General features: G+C 46.8%; 1 protein-coding gene across 1 annotated transcript; it reads right to left on the bottom strand.

The window, feature by feature from the left end:
* Positions 1 to 27,908, bottom strand: LOC110482051 (monocarboxylate transporter 2). Its single transcript, XM_021550972.3, has 5 exons — positions 27,743 to 27,908; positions 26,616 to 26,854; positions 11,107 to 11,250; positions 4,379 to 5,227; positions 1 to 1,934 (listed from the first exon to the last, which is right to left on the bottom strand). The coding sequence occupies exons 2-5, from the start codon at positions 26,830 to 26,832 to the stop codon at positions 1,642 to 1,644; spliced, it is 1,503 nt and encodes a 500-aa protein (XP_021406647.1). The 5' UTR covers positions 26,833 to 26,854; positions 27,743 to 27,908; the 3' UTR covers positions 1 to 1,641.
* Between the last annotated feature and the right edge of the window lie 61 nt (positions 27,909 to 27,969).

Genomic DNA, 27,969 nt, shown 5'->3' with positions numbered 1-27,969 from the left:
GGAAAATGCAAACTAATTTAATTTTCTAAAATAGTTTTATTAAGTATATGACAGTGTATTACAGAAGGCATATTGGAAAATATTAATGACCTTCTATTAATGTCTTTTTAAATGAACTATCACATATATATTTGACAGAAATAAAGAGTATTAAAAACAAGCACTGAAGGCCTAATTATTTTGTATAGAGTTTGTTTTTTTTTCAGAGAAATACAAGTTATGACTTAAGGCAAAAATTTAAGCCCTACTGAAGTCAAAGACCACTGATCTTCAAAGAAACAAAAGAATTCACAGAAAAGGTTTTGTACAAGAAGACCAGAATGACCTAATTTTAATAGTTCAGTGTATTTATGAAAGTATTTTTACAAGCCTTTCTTCCTATTGTGTGCACACAGACGAAAATACAGTTCTTCAGAGAAAAAAAACACATATTGGTGCCATTGAAACAAAGAAAAAGGAGAACTAACTTCTAGACTAGTTTTAGCTATGAATGTTGGTGATCTGCCTGAAAAGTCCTTGTTTTTATCTACTCAAATCCATGAAATTCCACAAAAGTCTGATGATTCAACTGCATGATGCCATGCTCAGCATGCACAGCTCTTGGGCAGCAGCTGCTTGGAATAAAATACATCAGAGTGCAAATTTTCTCATATCTAAATTATCACCACAGGATGAGAGCCTCCTACGTGGTCTCAGCTCCACCTCTGCATCCCTGACCTGGCAAATATTACTTTGTGCAGCAGGGTGGCATGGGGCCAGCAGGAATTGCAATGCCAGCACCAGGGATGTGCTCACTCCAGCCCAAACAAGGGGGAGGCAGCTGGGTTTGGATTCCCTCCAGGATGGATGCAACTGAAGCAGGTTAAAAAAAAACATGGCACAAGGTCCCAGCTCTGAGACAGTGTTCAAAATCACTAATTGTGATTAGTGTGAGGCACACAGTGAGCAGAGTGCATTGTACACAGGTTTAATGCACTGTATTCCCTTTTTCCAGTGAGGGGAGACCTGTGTTCAGCAGGGCTTTTAGGCAACTCAGGGCAGTGGATTCCATTTCAGCTCTGGCTCATCTAAGCTTTATTCACTGATGCAATGATGCCCAAAGCCCCTCTGTTATTCAGTTCTTCATATGAACAATTAATTAATAGTGGCAACACTTACTCTCTCACCAGGGTGTTGCAAAGAAAAAGCTCACTAGAAATGGTAAGGCATTCAGAAATTGGATAATAAGTACTTTGTAACCTCCTAGGGGAAAATTAAATTTGCACTGTTAGAATGTAGGCCAAGGATTAACTTTAAGGTTAAATTTCTGTCCTGCACAGACAAAGAACCTGAAGAAGGACTCCTGTCTCATGCCAGCCTCATCCTGGCCCCCTGCAAAGCATCACATTTCCCTTTTCTGTGGGAAATGGGGAATATCTAAAGGAAAATCTTGCAGGACCTTTGGTATGCAAGCAGATACTGCAGTGTCCCAGCAGTTTATAAGAATCAGGACTTGTTTCTGTTCTAGCCTTCTCCTACAACAAAGAAGAGGATGCACATGGCAGAGAATGGAGTAAATTTTTTAAATCTACTGTGATTTCAGATCTGGTGCTCATTTGAGTGACCCAGAAGTCATTTTCCATTCAGCCCATGAGAACAGGTTTAAACTTCATTTGTGCCATTCATTTCCTTCTTTAATCCTTCTCCCTTCTCTCTCAAAGGTTCCAGCTCAGGCCCATCCTGTGTGGAGTCTTTGTTCCAGTTTTTTTTGCCTTCATTTTCTGTCCTTAGAGAGTTAGGATCCTCTTCTTTTGCCTTTCTTTCCTTCTCCTCCTTGGCAAGCATACGATAATTATAATAATTCATGATGAACAGAAAGGTTCCAGCCAGGACCATCACAGCTCCACATTTAATGAACATATATTTATAGTCCCCAAAGGTATCAACAATAATTCCTGTAAAATATATATTAAAAAAGAAAAAAAAGGAAATTTAGAGATGATGGCAAGAGTATTGTGTTTTCAAATCCTGTATATCAAGGAACACTCTTGTGGCTTTAGGATAAAACATTCTCTGAACTTCTGATCTCTTCCACAAACACTCTGAGCCTGCAAATACTGAACACATGCTGCACTATTCAGCCTGTGGGTAGTTGACTTTGGTACAGGTAATGCTCTGATAATTTGCACAGTTCAGTAGAAGTGGACAGAACCTACACTGCAAAGTCTGGACTTTTCCAGCACATCTATTTTTTCCATGCTAAGCTACTCCTGTGATCACAGATCCTTGCAGGCAGCATTTCCACTGACTCCAGTGATCAACTACAAGGATGTCCACTTGGCTTGGCAGCCAAAAAGCAGCAGCTTTTGGGAAGACTTCCATGAGAAGGCACCAGCCCAGTGGGTCTCATCTCAGGCTCTTGGCAAAGACCCTGTGATTTATTCCACCATGGGTCACCCAGCAGCATTAGAGGGGGCTCAACTTTTGGTCACAGCTGCCCTTTCTGCAGTTACACTCATGATCTAAAGAGGAGAGGGCACAGCGTGAAACTGGAAAACATTAGTTCCAGGGAAAGCAAAGATGATGCTGTCTGTGTCAGATAATGCCAAGACAAATGTGACAGGTTCCTCTCAAAGGTTAATGCCTCTGCTATGGAGTTACAGAGTAATTGAAGGGAGATGGCTTAATTGAAATGTCACCATTCTCTTTTATGTCAAAATATAATGCAAATCTTATTTGGATTATGATCCTGAGCATTAATTCCCATTTACTGGGCAACACAGACCATTCTTAACATCCCAAATACTAATTAAAGTAAGACCCAATCCTAACCTGGCCTTCACAGTACAGACAATCTTCCCTGAAACTGCCCCATCATCCATTAGCTCTCTGACGTTTTGGAATATGTTCTCCTCCTCAAAAAGAGGGACCTTTAATTACATCCCAGTTGACCCTTAATGTTGAAAAGCTGATGATTAATTATCCCACTGCATTGCACTAGCAAGGGGCTTTATGGTTACCAAATAGATTTCCTGATCACAATAATAATAATAATTTTTAGCTGGTTTTGGTCAGTGGTTTTTCCTGAATCATCCTAGCTGACTTGGTACACCACTTTCAATGCAGAGTGTTTTTCATGCTCCTGGTGAGACATTAACCAAACGCTAATTGCAACAATTTTTCCTTTTCTGCTCATCAGGATGACCTAGAGGTCTCTTAAATAGGTTTCAATGAGAGTTTTAATGAGTAGAGTATTGGAAAATTCAACAGTAGGATAGTCTTGTCTCTTTTCCTTTGAGAATAAGATAAAGTCATAAAACACATTGGGAACAATTTACTTACTTCATTAAAGCAGAACCCTGCAGTAGGTTATTAAAATGCCAAAGAACCAATAAATTTGCTGCTTATTAAAATGGTGGGGAAAACCCTACAAAACTAATATTACTGATTATTACACAGAACTATTTTAGCCTCATTAGCAGTCGCTAGTCATTAACTTAATCTCCCACACAGAAAATTATATAATTCAGAAAACAGCCATTTTAAAATTGTATTTTCTTTTGTTTGTCATTAATTAAATAATGAATCTCTAAGACAGCAAGAGAATACAGCTGCTTCTGTCATACTGTATGAGCTACCCAGTAATATGAAGAATTAAACAGCTCTGCAGGATGTGTCATATGAAGCATTAGCCAGATCTCAGTTTTGAATCCAGGAAAAGGGTTAAAATTGCAAAAGAAGCACATGCTATAGAGGGAATATTAAGGCTGTTAAATCACAGGATATCACTGGCCTTACTTATCTTTAGATGACTGTAGGTCCTCCTGGAGACTCAGTATTGTCCACATGGACCTTTGTGGGCTCTGCCTTTTGATATTTCATACCATTCCCACCAAAATAAATATTTTTAAAATTATTTTTAGAACAGACTTAAATCTTTCAGCTGCACTAATACGACTGACTTTCCTAAGTGGAGTCCTCAGGGTCTTAGAGACAAAAAGCAAGGTTTGAGTCAAAAAGAGGCTTTCATAGAACTGTTGTGTTTTACTTAAATTTGGTGGACTCCAGCCTTTTGCAAAAGGAGGAATGTCCAGGAGAATCTGTCTGAAGTGCAAGGTTGCTGGTGTTGCAGGAGGCCCCATTTTGCAAGTTCAGTTCAAGAGTCTGGAGGGATCCAGAATTAAAAGATGACTCTCCAAGACTCACTTCATCAGAAAGGAGAAAACAGGAAATGCTGGAGGAGACATCCAGGACATCCTTTCCTGTCCAGTTACTCATAGAAAAATGGTGATTGTGAGGCAGAGAAAACACATCTAGAATAATTTCCCACAAACTGTGCTTGCAAAAGTCTAAATCCAAGCGACAGCCCAGTGGCAGCAGAGGAGGAGAAGGCACTCACCTCCAATAGGGGGTCCCAACAGTATGGTGCAGCACTCGGCGATGGTGACGAGGCCGATGGCGCTCGTGAACCGGGCAGCTCCCACCAGGTCCATCAGCGTCTCGAAGAGCATGGCACACACCATGCCAAAGGCCAGCCCAAAGAAGCTGGAGTACACGATGAGCCCCGTGTAGCTGGAGGCCAGCGGGCACAGGAGGTGGCAGGCGCCGTTGAAAGCGATGGCGAAGCTGAAGAAGTACTGGATCCTCGGCCTCACCCACCTGCTGTTGGCAACGATGCCGGTGGTGGGGCGAGCCACCATGTCCACGATAGCCAGGATGGAGAGCAGGGAAGCAGCGGAATAGTCGTCGATGCCCGTGTGCTTGGCGTAGGGTGCCAGGAAAACGATGGGGGCGAAGAAGCCCAGGAACATCAGCACGTTTCCAATCAGGTAAATCAAGAACCCTCTGTGTCTGAAGAGGGAAAAGTCAAGGTACTGATTGACTTTTTCAAAGCAGTCCTTTTCTCCTTCCTCTTCTGTTTTGTTCTCCATGGGGCCATCTGTAGTGATCTTTCCTTTCAGAGCATCCTTCCCTTCCTCAGTCACCTGGGTTTTGACCAGTGCTGTGCCTGGCCCGATGGGTCTGAAGAGAGCTCCTGCCACACAGCAGTTTAATAAAATTGCCCCAAGAATTAAAAAGCTGCCCCTCCAGCCAAAATTGTCAAAAAGGAATTGGTTGAGAGGTGCCAGGGTGCAAAGCATCACGGGGCTCCCTGCCATAGCAAGGCCATTGGCAATGGGTCTTTTCTTCAAGAAGTATTTCCCTATGATTATCACTGATGGCTGAAGGTTGAGGGCAAGGCCAAATCCTGGAAAACAGTTCAGATAAACAAAGGAAGATTTGAGACCCATTTCTCCTCAGTGCATTGTTTAAGGAAATCCACAGTCAGCTGGTTCACTGGTGGCTACTCAACACAACAATCTGGATAAAAATGTTGCCCAGGCTGTCTCTGAGTTCTGGCTGCCACATTTGTGTAACCAGACCCCAGAAACACTCTTTCATTGTGAGAACCCCCTTCCTTCTGCTCTGCAAATCCCTTGGTGGCAAAACTAGCACCAAGAGTTTGCTTCAGAGTGAACCAAAACTATTCCCTCACGGAATGCTGGTGGATTCTGTCCAGACACAGCCCCCTTGCTGGGGGAGAGGATTGATCTGTTTTTAAAAAATGACAACTCCCAGTTTGAGGCAGGTTGTTTTGGCTTGGACAGTGTCAACCCCCAAAGTGCATCCATCCAGGGCTGGCCTCTCCTTCCATGGGCACCCAGCTCTGCTGCCAGGCAGCCAGACCTGCACAGAAAATAATATCATCCTCCTCAGCCACAGCTGATGTGGTGCTGTGAGCAATGCAGGTCTGATGCAAAAGATTTAGAGGTCTGCAAGTACACAGCAAAACAGCTACCGAGGATGCTAATTACACAGGACCCCAGAGTGTTTCTTTTAATTAGAATTTATTTTTATTGCATTTAGAGGCATAAATGCCATTGTAAATCTGCATTGCTAATTCAATTGGCCAGCTTCTCCTGCACAGGTGGAATCTGCAGGCAGAAATATCAAATTCTGTGATGGTTTCAGTTTTCTGTGGTTCTTTTTGAGAGCACTGGCATATAGAACCATAGAGTCACACAATCAGTAAGGTTGGTAAAGACCCCCAAGACCATGGAGTCCAACCTGTGACAAATCATCACCTTATGAACTAGACCAGAGTACTGAGTGCCACCTCCAGCTTTTTCTTGAACACTTCCAAGGATGGGGAATCCACCACCTCCCTGGGCAACCCATTCCAATGCTTAGTCACATTTTCAGTGAAAAAATCCTTCCTGATGTCCATCAATTCTTCCTGATGCCCAACATCAATAATCAATAGTTAAACATCAATAATCTTTTCAAGCATTTCTTTGACATGCAGTATTTTCATAAAAAGTTCATTTTTCAGAACTCCATCAAAATGGCATTTAAAAGTCATTTCACATATTTCCACTCCATCATCCAGGAAAGAATGAGCCACATTAGAACAAAGCAGAAATTTAATCCTTGAAGTGATTGTATCAGAGAACATGAATCCTGAAAATAGGGTCGTGCAGATTTTTTCTTGTTCATTAGTCGATATAATTAGTTTGTTTAACTGTGCAGTACATAATTAGGCATATTGCTTTACAGAAGAGAATTTACAAAGGTCAAGGTCCTCGAAATTAATTAAGGAAAACTATCATTAGTCACTGATAGAGTAGAATCCAACTGATGCAGCAGAATCCAGCCAATGCTGGATAGCTTCGGTTTAAATGGGTTTACAAAATTATGATTTTTGCCAAGTCTAAAGTTATTTTTTTAATTACTTTGAAGTATGCAACATTGAAATGGCAACACATTAAAATAATTCTGGATACAAAACATTTTCAGCAGGAACTTTAGATAGTCCATATATTAGGCAGGACACATCTTTGGGAAGTGCAGCCTGCTTGTAATACCTATAGGGCCAAATTCAGGATGACCTGGGAGCCACAGAGGAAAACCACAGCCCTGGTTAGAGAACACCCTTGGACAGTGCTGAAATATAGAAATGTATCTTTTTCCACCTGCGAAGATGCAGCACAGCAGGTGAGAGTTTTCATTAACTCCCCATGTCCCAGGCTGGTCAGTAAGAGCAGAAATTGAACCATCGTTTCCACAGAGTCATTTTTGGTAGGGACACACCACACATCTTCCAAAGGATGAAAATGAGACTGGATGCCAGCTACCCACTTAAACAATAATCATCTCAATTTTTTTTATTATGTAAACATTAATTTGCCAGTCAGACAAATCTAATTTAATATTACCTCATGCTCTTCCCATTAATTAAATTTGGAGAGTTTCAAATTGAATAACTGGATTTTCAATTTACTTTAAGCTTTTGGCTGACTTTAATAGGAAATATTTACATCCATTTTATTGCAGTTTTCAGAAACTACAGCAGCTTTTCCATAGCTAGAATTGTTACTCAATAACCACATTTTCTCCCCAGGGATATGACAGAGAGGTCTGTCAGTGGTGTTGCAAGAACAGAAGCAAACCTGTGCCAGAGGGAGTGTTCTTTCCTGGATTAAATACATCTCACTCGTATTAGGAGGAAATAAGTGGTGCTACAGGACTCAGCTGTGTAGTTATTGATCTTGTTCTTACTTTATTAGCAAGGAACAATCCAACCAGGTATTTCAGGGCTCAACATTTACAGCCATGGCAAAGACTCTGCTCTCATTAGTCCACATGCCTCACCCAAGATCCCTTTTTATTTCATGGCAGTCTAATTGGTGCATATTGAACTAAACTCTGACCACTTGTTACCACCTTGCAATTAGCTTTGAAATTCGCTGCTTCTGCCTCAGACTTCAGAAGAGGTTGCATGTTGAAACACCTACTGTAACGCATCCAGGCTGGCATCTGTCCAGGTGGACAGCTTGCAAACCCCATTTCTTTTTCTAAGTGCCGTAGGGAAGCAAATGGGGAGAGGCTGGGAGGTTTCCTGTGCGTGCAGAGTGCCTCGTGCAGCCCAGAGAGCCACCAAGGACAGAGCTGCCTCCACCAGCAGAGCCTGGCTCCTGCTCTGCATGCAAATGGAAACAGGCATAATCAAGTCAGCAATGAGATTGCCGTGTCTAATCCCTCCACTGCAAACAGATCCTTCCTGCTCTGCTCCTCTGAAGAGATTTCTATTAATATGCCACAGGCACAGGACTGAGGCAGAGACCTCCTCGTACCAAAACCTTGTTTTTACCTTGCTCCCTGTGACTTACATGAGCACAGGCTTTTACATCAGTCTGTTTTCTTTCCAGGCTAGTAGGAAGGAGGCTAGAAAGAGTGTGATGTTTACAGGTTGCTTTACAGTTACTGCAAATCCCCTTTACAAAAGCCTCCCTCCTCATGCAGCAGCACTGTCACAGCCACATGATGGGCAGGTGGCTTCCTAATTGCCCTTGAATGCTTCCATGCTAGGCCTGACCAGCAAAGATACTTCAAGCTTAATTGGAGGCATCAAACATGTTAGCAGGCTTCCAAGCATCTTCCCTTCTCTGTCAAATTAATATTCCTTCCCCAGCACACTCCCATGCCTGGAGATGATGGATTATCAGCCAGCACCTCATCCATGCTGCTGCCCTTCTTCAGCAAGCAGGAGGGAAAGATGCACAAAAAGATGTGCTCTGCTCAGAGGAAACAGCACAGCAGTGCAGACAGAGAGATGCGGGGGTGTTTTAGCCCTGTACCTCGAGGCACAAGGGTCACCTGTGTGCACTGAGCACTGTCCCCATCATCAGACTTGGATGGTGGACTGTGGGAATCCAGAGCTTCCTTCTGGCTGCCCTGGAAGGTCTGGGACCCTGGCAGGGGTCAGGAACCCCCCTGGACAGAGCCCCCAGAGACACTGGCTCTGATCTCTGTCCATGGAAAACAGTTTTCAATCTTACAGGATGAATTACAAGCCCTGAGTGTTTGATAGAAGTAATAAGTGTGGCACAGGTGCAAAAGTAAAATTTTAGGATTCTAGATTAGGGGTCCAAAGGGGACAAGCTGGAGGAAATTGGGTGTGCCTTGTCCTTTTTCTCCTTCTTCATGCCCTCCATGTCTCACTGTGGTGTTGGCATTTTTCTGTTGGTTCAGGCTGGGGACACACTGTCCAACGTAGGTGACAGATATTGGCACGTTCTTGTAAATCCAGCCCAGGGAGTTTCTGGTATTTAATGTTTGTCACATCCCACTGAGGGCAGAGCCCCACACGCTGCCCTGCAGGACAGAGCTGGGCAGGGCAGCAGAACATGTGAGAGATAAACAGAATAAACAACCTGGAAACCAGCACAGACCAATTATGGCTTCTGCTTTGGTAGCAGGGCTGAAAGACAGAGACTTTCTACAATCTTGGGATCATCAATACCTCAGATTCTGACAGTGGGCCAGACTTGCAGACACGTTCAGGGACCAAGAGCAAGGTGTTTATCAATCCTAGGTCTGTTGGGGTTATGCACAGAGTTCCCTCCTGTCACCTTTTCAAGTGCTTTAGAACAGAGAAGTTGGTGCCTCCCTACAGCCCTGTTTCTTGTCTGAGTCCTTCTGCTCATCAAAGTGCATGGAATATTTTCAGCAAAGGGTTTATGGTTTCCATGTGCTAATCCAGCATTAGTCAACTCAGAATTACAGAATGTTTTAGGTTGGAAGGGACCTTAAAACTCATCCCATTCCAACTCCCTTGCCATGGCAGAGACACCTTCTACTACCCCAGATTGCTCCAAACCCTGTCCAGCCTGGCCTTGGACACTTCCATGGATAGGGCAGCCAGCTTTTCTCTCTGCACCTGTGCCATGGCCTCCCAACCCTCACAATACAGAATTTCTTCCTGATCTAAACTGCCCTATGTCAGCTGAAAGTCATCCCCCCTTGTCCTGGCACTTCCCCCTTTGCCTTCCTAGGGGATATTTGTTTGGGAGGAAATGATGCAAGCTCATGCATTAAGAAATATTGGGAGACATTGGTTAATTGTATTTCCCATCAATTTGTTTCTGGAGTCTCTTTCAAGGAATCTGCAAGATTTATTCATCCAATAATAACACAGTTTCACTTAATTATAGTGACAGTCCTTAGGAAGAGTAAAGTTTAAGAGAGGGAATCCTATACAGGAATTTATTCACTACTGTATAGATTTAATAAAGGAATATTGATATAGACGAGCAGGGTGACAAACTCTCTGTCCCAATTTACTTTGCTAGTGGCTGGTTTTATTGATTTTAAATGTTGAGCTCACATTTTCACATTCAGAAAGCAGCAACACTTAATGCATCTGCAGAGAGATTGGGAACATTCATTAAACCATACACCTGGCAACCTCAGAAGCCAATTTTGAGCTCATTGTTTCATGCTTCCAAGCAGATGTCCTACCTGCACTGGAATAAACTTTGCCTGCACCTTATCCAAAATAATAAAAATACTTACAATTAAGCATCTATACTCATGTGGAGAGATGTAATCCATCTACCTTTAAAAGCAATAACCTGGCACCTGCAGGCTTTAAAGGTTCTGGACTGAGCTTATGTCTTATTCGGCTTGAGTTTCCAATACGGAATTTCATATTCCAATACAGGCAATTCAAATTGGAATTTCAAGAAGGAAATACAGGTTTGGTTTTGATTTTTTTTTTCCACAATAGGGAAATTGTTGCCTATTTTCAGCCAACTTCAGCAGTTCTTATTTTCAGATAAAGGACCTCCTCACCTGACAAGCTGGAAAAGGGCAAATAAACTGAAGCAAACCCCTGAAATCTCCTTTCATGTTCCTCACAGAGGGAAGATCACACACAGGAAAATAGGAACAAGGGTGCTTTCTTTATAGCCACACTTGTACCAGAAGGACTTGCTGTGCCCAGGGAACAGCACAGTCAGCCTGGGTTTGCTTCAGGGGAGCTGAGGCACTGCTGGCCACCAACCCCAGCAGCCTGGCCCAGGGACTGAGCTGCAGAGAGCACAGCCCTGCCTGGATCCCAGCCAGGAACAGGCACAGGGAACGTTCTCTCTGCTGAAGTTCATCTGGAGCATTGCTAAATGCTTTGTCCCAGCAGATTTTTTATCTCACAAGCTTTTTACCTCAGCACTTCCCCTTGTGCTTGTGCTGGTGTGGAAGCCCCAGGCCACCAGAAGCGTGGAGGGGAGGGAGGTGCTTTGTCCTCACCCGTGATGAAGCCCACGCAGATGTAGAGCTGCAGGATGCTGGTGCAGAAGGCAGCTGAGATCATCCCCACGCCACACAGGAGGCCCCCAAACATCACCACGGGGCGGCTGCCGTAGCGGTTCACCAAAATGCTGCTGATGGGACCTGGGGAGAGAGGGCACAAAGGACCTTGAGGTTGCATCTTCTGACAGAAGGGCGTGTTTGACACAAAGCAGGTGAAGCTCTGCAGTATCAATGGCCCTGAGTGCTGTTGACAGCTCCCAGGGTGAGCTCGGGAAGAAAATGGAAAAGCAGAGCTCTTGCTGGTGGAGATAGCAGCATGTCCAGTGCCACAGGCGTGTGATCAGTGACAGCTCCTGCCCCCAGGACTTCCAGGTGTCACCAGAGAAGGCAAACAGCAATAACACATCATGTGAACACAGCATCCCCTTGATTTATGATGATTTAAACTACCCACACAAAGCAGTGGCTCATATTGTGAGGCAGATATCACAAATGCTGTTGCATTTTTTATGCCCCTATTTAATGCAATTCCAATATTGCTGACCAGGACCAGAACAGTTGTTAATTAAATCTTAATAGCAGTCCATGTAGGTAGAAAATGTTGGGGGTGATGGATTAGCCAGAGCTCAAAAGAACCAGTCTGGACTTGCATTTATGCAAAGAGGAGGTTCAGGGCAGTGCAAAATTGTGAAAGAGGGAAATGGCTTGACAAAAACTGTGCACACTGAAACAAAGCATTGAAATCTGAGGAAGTGAGACCAGTGAAAATCAGAATCACAGTAAGATATATATTGGAGGGACTTTGATGGTACATCAGGACCAACTTCCTGCTCACAGAAAAAACAGAACTAGAAAAAGCCAAGCTAAACAGGAAAGAGCAGTCCAGAAGTTCAAGCTGCTAGATGTAAAGAAAAGATTCTGTATTACTCAAAAATCCTGAATCAAAATGCTTCAAAAGTGATATTGGTAATGAGGAAGGGGAATACAGGCAGATTCAATATCTGAATTTACCTGGCTGTTTGTGGTGCTACTCATCATACAGTAATGGTGTTTCAGAGCCCAGTGTGCCTGTTTGCCTTCATTCCTGCCACTTCCCACACCACTCACACAACACTGCAAACTGGTATTTTAAAGGCATCTCTGAAGATTTGGCTGTAGGTTCTACCTCATCACAGAGCCATGGTAGAATATTGACCTTTGCTTAAATAATCTCAGCCAGAAATAGCTCCAGAGCTCTCTCCAGACCCTGCAAACCACAGCACTCCTGATCACAGGAATGAAACCCAGAAACTCAACACTGCCTCAGCATGGCTGACAGCACCCAAACAAGTTCTCAGTTGTTATAATGTGCAAGACTAGAAAACAGTAGATATGTCTGGTTTAATCTGGAGAATGGAGCCCATAGAAATACTTTCTACTTGATGTCTGAGGTCAAAACACTCATAAATTAAATGCACACAAGCACAGTCTCAGCAACACCCCTGTGTGATGTGTGATCTAGTCCCATCAAATGCACCATTCAATTAAAATTTCTGTGTGTCTATAATTACATGGAGAGTTTTTCTGCTAATCTTGTGACTGGATTCACACAGGTGCATCCTTTTGCTGCACAGAGCACTACAGAATTCAATGAGAAGTTCTGGGGAAAGGGATATATATCTATTTCACATCAGCACAGTGAAAAAGACATCCCCTTCTGTCTGAGTTTCCCCTGGTCAGGACCTGAAGTTGCATCGTGCTTGAGCTGGTCTCAGCACGTCCTGTAATTCAATAGAATTGAGCCAGTGTTCCTCAGAAAGCCACCACCATATTCATCTGCAGCCTAAGGGCATGCAACTCTTCCATTTTTCAATTTTCCACATGTCTGCATTTCTGCAGAATCAATCTAATTACTCAGCTAAGAAAATGTGGTTTCCATTACCTTTGCCCACTGGCAGAGAGCTTGCACCCTGTAGGATGCTGTACCGTGGAGCAAAGCATTTAAAGCCCATAATATTCCTGCTAAGGCTCCTCTCCTGCTCTGGCCTGGGATAGCTACCATGGAGAGAAGCCCCTGCTATGAGAGGAAAACCAGGACTGCTCACAGATGTCCCACTCTTGCAGCATCCAGCTTAGGAGAAGGGAAATTAGGGTTAATATCCTCTCCTTTCAGTCCATAAATGGTTGAATTTTCTTCACCCATCACCAAGGATGGGCTTGGACCATGACAGCAAATAATGAACTGGAAGGGGCTGAGGGTAGGATACCTTCTGCCCAGCTATGGGGACAGCTGTACAGCTTTTATTTTCCTCTACGTCAGCTGTAGAGGCTGAAGGAGAGGAAAATAAATGTTTGTTTCCCAACTATTGGCTTTACAAATGAGAGCAGTGTTTCTGTGTCCCTGGGGACACTCCATGGGTGCTGTGTCCTCAGCCACATCCCAGCAAGCACTTATTAAGCCATGTCATGGTTTGACACTGGCACTTTCTTTTCTCAAGAAAGGGTTAAAAGTCCGAACTCCCAGGATGGCTCGATGCCCGGACATCCAGCAACTCCCACACACTGGGCACCTTGGAGCTCCCCCCGCTCCTCCTTCCTTGCGGCTTTCTCTCTCCCTCTCGGGAGAGGAACTCGGGGGGGGGAAATGGAGACATCCCAGATTTCTTCCACCCTTCCATCTGCAGGGGCCAGCCCGGTTCCAGTCTTTTCACCACCCTTGGGGCTTTCGGCCTACCTTTCTCAGGCCATGGGGGCTTCCCCTCCCCCACCCAGCTCGTGGCTGGGCAGGGGAGGTTTGCACTGCACGCTGACCGGAACCAAAGAGAGCGAGTTCCCCTGGGAATTCTGCTTTCAACCCCTCTGTGTTCTCAGAGGCGTGTCTACTTTCAATTGGTCAATATCTAAATTGACCCCTTCCTTCCGGAAAAAATTATCTTTCCGTGTCAAACCACGACATTCCACCCTTCGCCTCTGAGAACACAGACTACAAAAAAAATCCTTATCAAAATTACATTCAACACATTCTACATAAAACAGAAACTTACACTAAATCTCCACCCCAATTCATCTCAAAACCCAACACATGCTTTGCTCTTATTCCTCCTGATTCCATTTCACAACATTCACCTTATCACCATCTTATCTTATCTTATCTTATCTGATCTTATCTTATCTTTTCCCGGTCAGGGAACCAAATGTCATGGTTTGACACTGGCACAATGCCAGTGCCCCCATGAAAATGTGATCCCTACCTTGAATGCTGTGAAGTGGAATTTAGAATAGAGCAAAGCAGGCCCAAGCTTAATAACAGGAAAAAAACTTTATTAAACTACTACTACTAAAGAAAAGAGAAAACTAAAGAAGGGGGGAAAAAAAACCACACAAAGATCAAATGAAAACCTTGCAAAACATTCTTCCCCCCACTACCTAACTCAAACAAACCACAGTGAGACACAATCTGGACCCCAATCAGGTTTCCACCCTCCAAGCAATCGATACTCAGTCTATCGAGGGAACAGAGTCTCTCCTGTGCCACAGACCCCCCCCAAGAAACACAGCTCCACATCCTGTGTTTCCATGTCACACATGGCACTGCCCGGAGAAAAAGTTTGCCATGGTGACTTTTCTCCTTTCCATGCACAGTGCTCTCACCACCAATGCATGGATGGTCAGACTGCCTTTAGGATTTTTCTTTTCAAGGATGCCCTGCCAAGAGGGGAGAAAACAACAGTTCAGTTTTTTATTGTTTGGGACCACAGTCCCCCCCATTTTCCCCTGGGGCCGAGGGCTCAAGAACAGAGATCTTCTTCTCTTCTCTTTCCTTTCCAGAGCAAGGGGGCGCCACCACAAACCCCCTAACCTTTTCTCTGTTCACTCCACTTTTGTCTTTTTCTCAGCTGAAGCAGGTCTCTTGACTCACTGGCATCCTCCCAAAACACAGTCTCTCTTGACGGAGAAGATTTGGTTCAGGTTGTGGCTAACACGGAAAAGTCCAGCCAAAAGCCACTCCTTGTCCCCCTCCCATCCAGAATTCCTCCTTCCAACATCCCATCCCAGGGTCCAAGGTGTTCTTCTTCCTCTCTTTTAAACCGAGGAGGAGAAAGGAAAATTCACAAAGCTTTCATTTTCTCAAGAAAGGGTTAAAAGTCCGAACTCCCAGGATGGCTCGATGCCCGGACATCCAGCAACTCCCACACACTGGGCACCTTGGAGCTCCCCCCGCTCCTCCTTCCTTGCGGCTTTCTCTCTCCCTCTCGGGAGAGGAACTCGGGGGGGGGAAATGGAGACATCCCAGATTTCTTCCACCCTTCCATCTGCAGGGGCCAGCCCGGTTCCAGTCTTTTCACCACCCTTGGGGCTTTCGGCCTACCTTTCTCAGGCCATGGGGGCTTCCCCTCCCCCACCCAGCTCGTGGCTGGGCAGGGGAGGTTTGCACTGCACGCTAACCGGAACCAAAGAGAGCGAGTTCCCCTGGGAATTCTGCTTTCAACCCCTCTGTGTTCTCAGAGGCGTGTCTACTTTCAATTGGTCAATATCTAAATTGACCCCTTCCTTCCGGAAAAAATTATCTTTCCGTGTCAAACCACAACAAGCCATGAGACTGAAACTTTTCCCCATTCTTGTCGTGTGTGATCTCTCAGCAATGTTTTACAGGTCTGCATGACCTTCACCTGCTGCAGCCAGAGCCATCAGTTTTACAACAGGAAAATCAGCCCCAAGTTTGCCAGTCTGGGGAGGAGAGCTCTGCTCCCAAGGGTGTCACCTGCCTGGGCTGGGCTGAGCTCACGGGGAACTGGGACAAAATTCAGAAGTGCAGAAGCTTTTCCTTCACAGCATGAAGTGTCCAGGCTCTGTGAGCCTGCTTTGGTAAAGAACCACAGCCTGCAGGATCACTGTCCTTGCCTAGGGACAGCATCTGAGCAGCCTCACCCACACAGAACTGGGCACCAGAGACCTCTCAGACCCTGAGTGAAGCAGTTAGATCAAAAAACAGGAGCAGAACATCTGGACTAAACCTCAGCCACAGAGAATCCACAGTAAGAGCTATGATGAGCGCTCACCTGCAGGAAAAGCTAGACCTAGCAGGAAAACCTACATGAGACACCAAAAAAATCCAACCCAAAGCTCAAAAAGTTGGCAAATCAAACTTCCTTGAGTTGTTGCTCAAAGGCTGAAGGGTTTATATAGGTCCTCAGCAGACCTTTTGAATGCATTGAAGGAAATGCAAAATCACATCCCCAAAACTACTTCCACTTAAGTCATTTGGACCTACAGAAACATCCACAGGCTTTAGCAGAGCAACCTTTCAAGATCTCTCCTGTCTCTGGGTGGAAAGTGGCACACACAGTCTGTGCACACTTCAGCTCCCAGCCCTGCCAGCCTGGGCAGTGACAGAACACACACAGGGACCCTCACCTGCCCAGGGGTCTGCAGCAATCAGCATCACACCCAGCAGATCTGAGTGCACCCATGCCACCTGCACTGGATTTCTTGAGGGGGAAGTTGATTAAACATCAAACATTAGATAAACTAACAGCAGCATTGTGGGGTAGCTTCAGAAAACATTAAATAGCTCAAGCTGGGGCAGAGGGCTGAAGAAGAGGGAACAGAAGCCAGCACTGCAGTTGTGGGGAATGTGAAACACAATTACTGCTATGCTTGCAGCTATTGCACAAATTAAAAGTGTGACAGGCCCTGGCAGCACGGTGGAATTGAAAATCAGGTCCTGCCATTTACCAGTTACTCAGCTGGCATGGAAAGAATAAAGATATTGTATATTAGCACAGAAAAACTATTTAGGGTAACAGTGTGTGCAGCTTGGATCCCAAGGCCCCTTTAGCTGCTAATACCTGCCTGCTCAGATGTGCAGGAAGCACAGCTCCCTGTCCTGGCACCCAAATGAAGGCATTGTTCCCTCCTGCAAGCCTGCAGCAGGACAAGCTAAGAGGAGTCAGGGTGATTTTTGCTTCTTAATTTACAGCATCAGGTGAGAACAGGGCAAGAGAAGCAGCTGGCAAAGCCCTCAGAGAGCTGCCATTTACTTGGCTTGACCTTGCAGGAGCAGTCACAGAAATGCTGTGCCAGTCCCTGGAAAGTCAGAGAGAGGAGCAAAAGCCATCCCAGCTGCAGAAAATGTCCCCAGTGCACTGAGGCTTCTCAGGGAGCAGAGCAGTCAGGGCTGTCCCCACAGCCCCACCACCAACAGAGCACTGCAACTTCTCATGATGAAATTAGAGGCATCATTTAATTAACCCCAGTACATTCCAATGAGAAGAATGCTGACATTAGGGTGGTGTTTTGGTGCAGGGAGGGATGGCATTCCTTCCCACCCACCCAGCCTCGTGGCAGCCCCTTCCATGGCCCAGTGACTTCCTCCCTTCCAATGAACTTCCAGCCATGGCCATCTTTTACCACCCATTGCAGGGGGACAGCACAGGGCAGCAGAGGGCTCAGCGGGGATGCTGAGCCTCATCCTGCTGCTGGCTCCACTCAGAGCTGTGTCTGTGGCTCTGCACCTCCCCTGGCTCACAGGGACCTGCTCTCCATCATCTCCATCAGCCCATGGTAAGAGCAAAGGATGCCAGGAGTGCTTCACATTACACCCCAAGCCCTTGCACAGCAGGATGCACACCACGAGGCTCCCACTTCTGCCTGCAGTAAAACTCTGCAGCCTGGAGAGCAGCAGTTTGCACCAAATATCCCCAAAAGATGCAGCTTGGATCATGGAGCCCCTGGAAGACTGATGAAAGAAATGTAAAGCACTATCCTCAGCCTATATAAATCACCCTGGTTTAGTGCCTGTGCTGTTTAAAGCCTCTCTTTTCTCATACCTGGGGCAGATTTCCATCCTTTGTTAGCTGGCACATGAAAGGCCAGGTCAAAGAGGCTGCTCTTGGTGGCAAGAGAAACACAGAGACATGCCAGTGGGGAATGCAACAAGCCTGAACTCATTTGTTAGCTTGTCCAATTACTTTTCACCTTGAGTTTTGTGTTTGCAGAAGTGAAAAGGACCCTGAAGAGGAGACTGTAAAACCATGAAGAAAAAGCAAAATACCCTGGGCTCTCCTCTCTTCTCCTCCACTAACCCAGGCCACCTTGTCATTCATTCTTCTTGAGTCACTGAACTATGGTCCAGAGAGGGTCATAATGCAGAGCTGGCACATAACAAGAAATATCAATCCAGACTGGCTTAAACTCTTGCAAGTATGACAGTGCTCAAAAAATAGACACCTGAATTGCCTTCCTGTTTTCCTCAGCAATCCTTATGAATTTTTTATGAGCTGCAAAACTTCCAGTGCTGGTGTGAAACACTGATGTATTTCTAATAGGGACTAAAACATTCTTCCCTCCTATACCTCTGACCCTGTATATTTGAGTGTGTGTGTGTGTGTGTGTGTGTGTGTGTGTGTGTGTGTTATCTCTCTCTCTCTCTCTCTCTCCTTATTTGTAAGGTTTGGTTTGTATTTTTTTTTTTTAACTTAACCTGGTAGTAATAGTAACAGCATTCCTCCTTTCTGTTGGAACTTGTCCTGGATGAATTTCTGCTGCAATATTTCTGTGTAGGGCTGAGGCCCTGAAAATCTGCAACCGAGAGGTTTCCAGCAATGTGTGTTTTTTCCCAGGTTTCACAACACTGACCTTCTGACAGGGTAAAGTGGCACAGAGTCAATGCAAATGTTCTAGGTCTGCTGGTCAGACCATTTGATGACCATACAGGTGATAAAACACTTTAAAATACTTTAAAATACTCCACTGCACAGACCACAGCGCTGGAAGATTTGAGACCACCAGTGCTCCAACAGTGGAGACTACAACATGGAGCTCAGCTTTTCCTGCTTTTCCAAGTGGCTCTAAAGAGCTCTTCCTGCACAGGGACATTGGTCAGCACCAAAAGAACTGCCCAGATAGTTAATATTTTCCAAGCTATTGTGAAAATACAAATAGGACCTCTGCATGCCATGATTGCCATTAACTGTGGGAAGTCACTGGGGACAAAAGAAGGAGTGCAACGTACTCAGTGGAGAGGGAAAGGGGGGAAATTGTATATATTAATGGAACAAAGCCTATTATTACACCAGTAGCAAAGCAGCAACAGGAGCAGGCCTGCAATTTCCTCAGTAATAATCTCACTCCCTCTGTGGAATAACAACACTGCCTTTGGCTTGGTAATTTATCCAGCAGGGCACCAGCCCACCATAACAGAGCAACCTCCTCATTACCCCCCTGTGGAAGAAGTGCCCCCACGTTATTAATGTGCTGCCAGAGCCCCCCAGCCTCGGGAGATGGGGGGCTCAGCCAGCAGCTCCTGGTGACAATGCACAGCCTTAGAGGGAGGCACAGGGAAAGCCCAGGGCCCAGCTGCACACGTGGGGGGAAAGGGATGGGAGGGTTAAACCCTGCAGCTTTCACTCTTTGTGGTGGCAGAAGAGACTTGGACAGCTCCTGCTTTTCAGTGTTTGTGTCACCAGGGTGTGGAGAATAACTGGCAGCACCTGCTAATCATGAAGCCTAATAATTATTAGTCTCAGCTGCATGGTTCAGATGGTTTGGTTTTCACCTGCATGGGCTGAGGAGCCCTCAGACCACCACCCCTTCCTCAGGCAGAGCTGCTGGAGACAGGATGGTCACACACTGGGGACGAGTGGCAGTGAGCACACGCCCCAGGTGACAACCACAGTCTCAAATACTCCTCTGCCAGGCCTGACAGATCAGCTTCCATAGACCTGTCCACACCTAAATCACCCTGATGCCTTCTATTAGTGTTATTTTACATTGCAAATAGTCGATTTTAAATAAGGAGGATGAAATCCAGCACATGGCACAGCAGCTCCAACAGCTAACCTGGCCCCAGAGCTGGTTCATTTGCTCCCCCATGGGTGAGGAGAGCAGTCAGGTCATTTAAGGGGGTAATGGCTGCAGCTCCAGCACAATCCCTGTGAGATGATGCACAAGCCAAGCATGGCAGAAATTGTTTGGACACACATTATTCAGTCATCAAACTGGTCAGTCCTGTGGTGCCTGGGCAGGACTGGCACTGTATTCAGCTGGGAAGGGAGTGAGGGCAATGAACCATTGCAGCAATCCTCCTTCCCCTGCACCCACCAGGGGACTGACCTCCCACCTGAAATTTGAAATTTGCCACTGCAGCAACCTGATGCCAAAAAAAAAAAAAAAAAAAAAAAGAACGAAGAAGAAGAAAAACGAAGCAGACAAGGCCCAAGCTTCAGAAAGACAAAATGTTCTCTTCCTTATCCAGCAGTCTTATCTGATCAGTGCTCTGGCATTGCAGTTTCCAGATTAGCCAGCTTAGATGCTCCTGCAGAGCACAGAGGAGCCACAGGCCATCAGCTCCCAGGCTGGGGCTGTGGCCAAGGTCCTTGGTGTCACTTTGAGTTTAGGCAGGTAAATAACTTAAATAACTTCTCCTGCAAAGGGACAGCACTCAGGGGCTCCCCCAGCTGCAGGTTTGGGTCTCACCACAGCCGCTCACCTTCGCAGGGTCATGGCACCACAGTGTTTGGGTTGCTCTCCTGTGATTTCTTTAGCTGCCCTTTTGCCTTGGCAGGACCACTGGCTTTCACCCCTCCCATCACTGGATCCCACTCCCATCCCAGCTGCAGGACAGGAGTTCCCTGGGTGGCTGGAACATCCATTCCTGGAGGTCAACAGCCCTTGGTTCCTGCTCTTAACACGCTGCTCCAAAGCTGGCCCTGCCTGCTGGTGGTCTCCAAGGGGCTTTTCCCACCCCTGGGACCCTGCAGGACCTGACCAAGAGATCAGGGACCCTGAAGGACCTGACTAAGAGATCAGTTTCCCAGAAGAGCTGCAAAGCTCTGGGACAGGTTGGCACCTGGGGGGAGAAGCTTCCACATGTTTGAATTCCACTTGGGGGGAATGGATTATGACTTACTCCTTGGCTTAACACCATTAAGAACCCCCCAACTAAAACTCTTCACTTCCTTCTTCCTAGTTCTTATTAATCTTGGATTTTATTAAGTCTATCACATCTCTATTACTGCTGCCTGGTGACCTTGATAGCTCCAATGAAGGGCAAAATGATAAAGCTTTGTGACCAAGTCCACGAACACAGAAATATTTCACCTGAACCTACAGTGCTATTATTGCTTTTAAGTAGAACAGAGCTATTTAAAAAAATAAAAAATATAAGCCCATACGTGGTGACCTTGCAGAGCTGGAGTGCTCTCTGAGAGTCAGGAGAAGTATATGAATCTGCAGCACCATTCATTACAGAAATCAAATCATTCCTCATCCAGCTTTCTTATCAAAATCTGGGATTCTGGTGCTGCTACCCCGGGGATTGCCCCTGTGTGGGGAGGATTTCTTGTTCCCACAGCAGGGGAGGCTGATTGAATGGGATTCCCAGAGGTGGGGAGGGTAAGGAAAAAGGTGAAGTCCAGCATCAGGCAGCTCCAGGGAGCACCTGGCAGGGCTTGGGCCAGGATAGCAGGATGCTGGATATCCACAGCTCTGTGAATAAGCAGAATAATCCTCCTCCTTTCATTTCAGACTCCACAAAATACCCAGGTAGGAAAGCACAGCCCCAGGGAAATCCTAGTAAAACCCCACTGGAGAATGAATGTTTGTGGAACCAGTGCTGTAAGCACAGCAGTAGAGAGAGCTGACACAGGTGATCATAACCTTGTCCTTGAAAAACCCACCTCCCTCCCATGCCTCAGTTTCCCCTCGTAGTGCTGTGGTGCTTCACAGCTATTTGAAGGCAATGGAGATGGCTGGAGAGCCCTGGGTGGGGTCTCCTGGAGGCAGAGAAGGTTTTGATAGAGTCTGGACCAGAGCAGGAGAGAACATTGGCAGTTTTGATTAAGTTAAAAACTGCAGAATCAAACTCATTATTAATATAGCTTTATGCCACTGCATGTTGTAAGGTTCTTTCTAAAGCTGTCACTGCAATTTATCATGCTAGCAGTGTAATAAAATACAGCTATAAAATTTTGGATTAAATGTTCAAGGTCAATGGTGGACTTTCAGCTTCCCTATCTCTTCCTTGCTGCTTTAGCAGATGCTCTATTAAGCACTTACAAGCTCTGGGAGAAAGTTTTTTTTGAGAAAAAGATTTAGTTGTGGAGCATTTCCAGAATTGAATCTTCAGGTAATTTCATCTTCACCAAATTACAAACCTATAAATAACAAGACTAATAAACACTGGTTGGTTTCAGGTGGAGGCTTTTTCCCCAGAAACACTCTTATTTTTATTGTGTTTGCAAAATGTGTCTCTCTGATACTGTCTTTGTAAAATGGACAGATGGAGATTCCTTAATTTTAATAAAAATTTGGATGTGTGAGAGCAGCACCCTGGAGATTTTGGGGGGAGTTTTACAGCAGGGTGTAGTGAGGCTGAAACTCCACTGCAGTACATTCTGAATAAAAACAATGCATGCTGCTGATGCCATGAGCCTGAGCTTTTTGTGTATTAAAGGGCAACAGAAGCAGCACATATTTACACCTGCAAGCTGCATACAAACATGCACAGCAATTGCAAAAGAGTGAAATTCTTCAAAATAGCTAAAAAGAAGCTCCAGTGTACCCTGGTGTATCCCCAGCTATTCAAGCTGAAATGACTCTGCAGGAGGATCTGCTCTCTGAGCTCCCCTTGGATGAAGCCTGTTATTTCATTATAAAGATGGAGGAAGCATTTGGCCACAGAGTCACCATTTTAAATTTTTTTAAAAAAGAAAATGCAGATGCTGTCTTGGTATTAAATTATTCTCTCTATTCTGGCACATGTGCCAGGAGGCTGGCTCATTGTTCAAGCTCTAACAGTTGGCCATAATGAAGGATATTACTTCTTCCCATGACCCTTACCTCTCTTGCAGCCTCACAGGAGACTGTAAGAGCTACAAGAACATTACTGCTATTAAATTAGTGGCATCACTATTTCTTATTTTCAGAATGTTTGGCTGTTTCCCCTGATGCTGGATAGGGCAACTAATTTACTAGCAAATTAATACTGCTTATCTTTTCTTTCCTGAGAGCTCTGCTGCCTCCTGCTTTCCCCAGGGACACATCTGTAACCTAGCTGGAAACGTGTCACCCTTAAAAGTGGGACAAGGACAGCTCATTTTGGTGAACCTGGCAGCACCACACAGCCCAAATCAGGAGGTGCAAAGGCCAAAGGCTTTTGGCTTTGCAATGAAATTGTTTCCTAGACAAAACTCACCCCTGTACGTGAGGCAAAAACTTGGGAATCTTGGCCTTGTGCTGGCACAGCAAACAGTGCCCAAGAAGGCAGTTTGCAGAAAGCAGCCCTGCCCAGGGCACCTGGCAGCACATTTTGGGACACTTGCTGTGTCCTCCTCACCCCCAGAGGGTTACCTGGGTGCTGAGGGGCAGGTGAGAGCACCTTTAGGGCAGGATGATGCCATGGCTCTTGGTCCCTTACAGAATCACAGAATCATTAAGGTTGGAAAAGACCTCTAAGATCATTGATCAGATCTTTTTTTTCCTTTTTTTTTTCCCCTACAACAAAGACTCTGCTCTGTAATTCCTTTCTCATTTGGGGTAAGGAATGAGCTCTTCCACCCACGACAAGAAAGAAAAGAAAAGTAGAAACATTGTAAAACAAATCCTTCTTTATCAGATTGATAGGGCTTTAGCCTGTGGGATTTGGTCAGAGAAAAGCAATGTTCCCTGATGCTCCTCACTCTCAAACCTCCCAGTCTGCTCTCTGCAATTGGAAATGTGGAATTGCTGAACAGGAGTTCTGGCAAGGGCTGCAAGTACCCCATCATAAAGTCCAGGCTATCCACTTTACTGCACAGTAATCTGTTTTACTACTTGTATTATAGTGACAGAATTGTTTTCTGCAACCTAGTTCAGATTAAGAAACTGGGGGATAAGACACATTAACTTCTGTAATATATATTGCCAGAGCCTTGGCTGGTATAAAACAGCTTCCTGGGGGAATTCAGCAGAAAGTGAAGGGCAGAAACAGCCCTGGCTGCTGATTTTCAGTTTTAGTCTGAAAAACTGGAACTCCTTTGGTGCTACAATCAAAGCCTCAGGTGGTCACTGTAAATCTGCATCCGTGCTGTCAAAATCAACACAGCTTCTCCAGCGGAGATTTGGGTTAGTTCATGTATTTTCAGAAAACAAGCCTCATTTGCATTATTTATGAAATGCAAATGCAAGCTCTGTTACAGTGTAAGCAGCACAGTCCAAAAACAAGTCCTTAGACCAATGAGAACACCAAGGAAACTGGGCACTGTGTCAACAAAAGCTGTGGCCAGTGAAAGCATCGACCTCTGCGTGCCCTGCCAGGGCAGCGGGCAGGCAGGGTGCCCTGGGGCTGCAGGGAGCTGGGATGGGGCACTCCTCACAGGGATTCCCTTCCATGGCCCCCCTGACACCAGCAGATCCACCAGAGGCACCCCCAGACCCCCAGGGACATGTCCCCCCTCCAGGGACAGGTGCCTGATGCTGCATGCAGGAGATGCTCAGTGCCCCATGGGGCTGCAGACAGCATCCCCTGCACCTCCACACAGCCATGACCCTTCTGCCTCATTTGGGAGAGGAAGGGAAGGGATGGAAATGCTGTGGCAATAACCATCTGGTTTGGTAGCTCTGGTAGTTAGGAGTATGTTGAAATTTTAGCATTTTTAGAATTCCGTTTTTTGAAAGATTAGCAAAAATCCAGTGTTAAACTGTTTTCTAGTTTTTCAGCAGAGTAAATCAAGCCTTGCATCCTCAGAGCTCTAACAGGCACTGCCACAGAGCAAAACCTGGGCAACTCAGAGGAGCTGTCCTTTAATGAGGATTTCCAAATCACTGGAGTCATGCAGAAGCTGCACCCACTCTGCTGTTAAATGCCCAGTCAGTCAAAGCAGAGTGTTAAATACACTCCTGGGCACGAGTGTTTCATTGCTCCGTGCTCCAGCAGCTCCCACCATGCCCTGTCTGCAGCCACTGAGCCACCCAGCACCTCAGCCAGGGGCACAGGGAGGGTCCCAAGCACCAGGGCAGAGCAGAGGAGGGGAGCCTGGTAACTGGACATAATTCTGAGCAGTGCAGGGCAAGAGATTGTACAAAGGTACAGACACCTGCAATTCAGCTCTATCATCCCCCACACCACCGTGCAACAGCATCAGGGAGAGTGAAGTCAAAGCTCCTGCAAAAAGGCAGGAGATGCTAATTTAATTGGGATAAAAGTCCACTGCAACATCCCAGGTACAGAGCACACAGCACTGACTTGAACACTTGGAGAGACAGAGAAGAAGGTGGGTTGGGAAACGAGCAGCTGGAAGGAGGCAGCTGTGATCAGAGCAGAATTTCACCTGCTCCAGCACCAGCTCCTTGGCCATGAGCTGAACCCCAAGAGGCTCAAACTCCCCATCCAAACCCCTGTGAGCAACTTGAGGTGCTGCTGTGTGCAGGGCTAATCTGCAGAGCATGCTCCTCACTTGGTCATGGTCAGGCACACAGCATCTCTTCCATACCAGGGGATTTTTTTATTGGAACACAAAGCAGAGCTGCCAACAACTCACAGGGGACCCAGCCCACAGGTAAATACTTTGGCACATTTATTACAGTGTAATGGGACAGCAAATGGGACAACAGCACTGGCACAAGCAGGGGATTTCTCTTTCTAAATCACTACTTGGGTTTTGCCCTCCACGTGCTCCATTTGTGGGTTCTTGTATAGGAACTCAGCCTTTGCAGAGCTCGTCTCTGTAGGACCAAGTCTGGGTTACAAGAGAGTGGATTACTATAGGTCCTGACTCAAGCCTTGCTTCCACCTTACAAACTTATACAAAGCAACTTTATTTTCATTAGCAACTGTGCTCCTCAAAAAGCACTACAGTGCATTATGAAGGGAAAAAAAATAAAAAAAACCCTTTGTAAAAACAAAGATTATTCTCAGAATTTCTTTGATAGACATGATAAATATTGATGAAGCTTCCTGCAATTGCAGAGTGTGGTTCCTGTCCACCTCCAGCTGAAGATTTAATCAAGGGCAGCCCATGTATTTCATCCAGTCATGAAAGTGATATTGAAATCATAAAAAAGAGCAGTTACATGCACTGCTTTACAGCAGATAAGAACGACTTGCAATTTCATTGCTGTCATTATCAGCTGCCACAATAAACAAGCAGCTACTTCATTTATTATTCTACTCCACACTCATCTCTGGCTGAAACCCAGACCTAGTTATTTCCCACCAGCCTGTTCTCGGGGCTTTTTCCCTGATGCCCACAGAAAGTTTTCATAGGTAATCTTCTGCTTTCTGGCTAGGAGCCCCTCAGGCTCCACATATGACTTGTCTGCCTAAACAAACATTTGGAAACATGATCAGAAAGCAGAACTACGGATGGTGCCCGTACAGATGGACATTTGGTTGCTGTCCCTCTGCTCTGGTCCAGAGGGGAGGTTCCTGGCCCAGAGGGGAGATTCCTGGCCCAGAGGGGAGATTCCTGGCCCAGAGTGGAGATTCCTGGCCCAGAGGGGAGATTCCTGGCCCATTGCTGCTCGGGTGCTGGTGCAGGACCACTCACCTGCGCCGTACGTGGTGGCCAGCACGATGGAGGAGACCCACGCGATCTCGCTATAGGACGCGCCAAAGAAATCCTGGATTTCTTTGAAGAAGATGGCCAAGCCTTTGGGGAAGGCGTAGGCGAAGCCGATGGAAATGAAGGCGCCGAAAACAACCACCCAGCCCCAGCCGCCGTCCGGCGGGCCGGGCGCTCGCCCTGCCTCAGCAGGGGCCGGCATGGCCCGCGCTGCCCGGGGAGCCCTGCAACACAAGGGTGCAGTGGTGGGGTCAGTCCCCAAATGCTGCTCCTTTGAACCCCAGTCCTGGCATGCTGCTGCTCCTCCAGACCCCGGTCCTGAGATTCTGCTCCCTTGAACCCCCAGTCCTGAGGCCCTGGACCCCCAGTCCCCGAATGCTGCTCCCCTGGAGCTTCACTCCCTGGATGCTGCTCCCTTGGACCCCTCATCCCAGGATCCTGCTCCCCACATCTATAGTTCTGAGATTCTGCTCCCCTGGACCCCCAGTCCCAAATGCTGCTCCCTTGACCCCCAGTTCCAGGATGCTGCTCCTCCAGACCCCAGTCCTGAGATTCTGCTCCCCTGAACCCCCAGTCCTGAGACCCTGGACCCCCAGTCCCAAGATGCTGCTCCCTTGGACCCCTCATGCCAGGATACTGCTTCTCACATCTGTAGTCCTGAGATTCTGCTCGCTGGACCCCCAGTCCCAGGATCCTGCTCCTCCAGACCCCAGCCTTGAGATTCTGCTCCCCTGGATCCCCAGTCCCTGCATGCTGCTCCCCTGGAGCTCCAGTCCTCGGATGCTCCTCCCTTGGACCCCTCATCCCAGGATACTGCTCCTCCAGACCCCAGTCCTAAGATTTTGCTCCTCTGGACCTCCAGTCTTGGGGTGCTGCTCCTCCAGACCTCAGTCCTGAGATTCTGCTCCCCTGGACCCCCGGTTCCCGAATGCTGCTCCCCTGGCCCCCAGTCCCCCAAATGCTGCTCCCCTGGCTCCCAGCCCCCCGAATGCTGCTCCCCTGGACCTCTAGTCTCCGGCTGCTCCTTCTCCAGACCTCAGCCTCGGGGTGCCGCTCCCTGGGCCCCCGTCCGGGCCGCTGCTGCCCCGATCCCGCCCCGCAGCCCCGCACACCTGGGCTCAGGTGAGTCCGTGCGCTGCGCGCCCCAGCCGGGCGGAGCGGGGCAGGAACGCCACGTGTGCGTGCGGAAAACACAACCTGCGGCTCCAGCCCGCTGCTGCCCCACCCGCTGCCTGCCGAGCCCCGGGACACGCGTGGGACAGCGCTGGGACAGCGCTGGGACAGCGCTGCGACCCGGCACCCGCGGGGAGCGGCCGCTCCGCCCCGGCCGGGGACACGC

This window comes from Lonchura striata, chromosome 12, assembly GCF_046129695.1.
Source record: "Lonchura striata isolate bLonStr1 chromosome 12, bLonStr1.mat, whole genome shotgun sequence".
NCBI lineage: Eukaryota > Metazoa > Chordata > Aves > Passeriformes > Estrildidae > Lonchura > Lonchura striata.
This window is presented reverse-complemented; position numbering and strand designations above follow the sequence as displayed.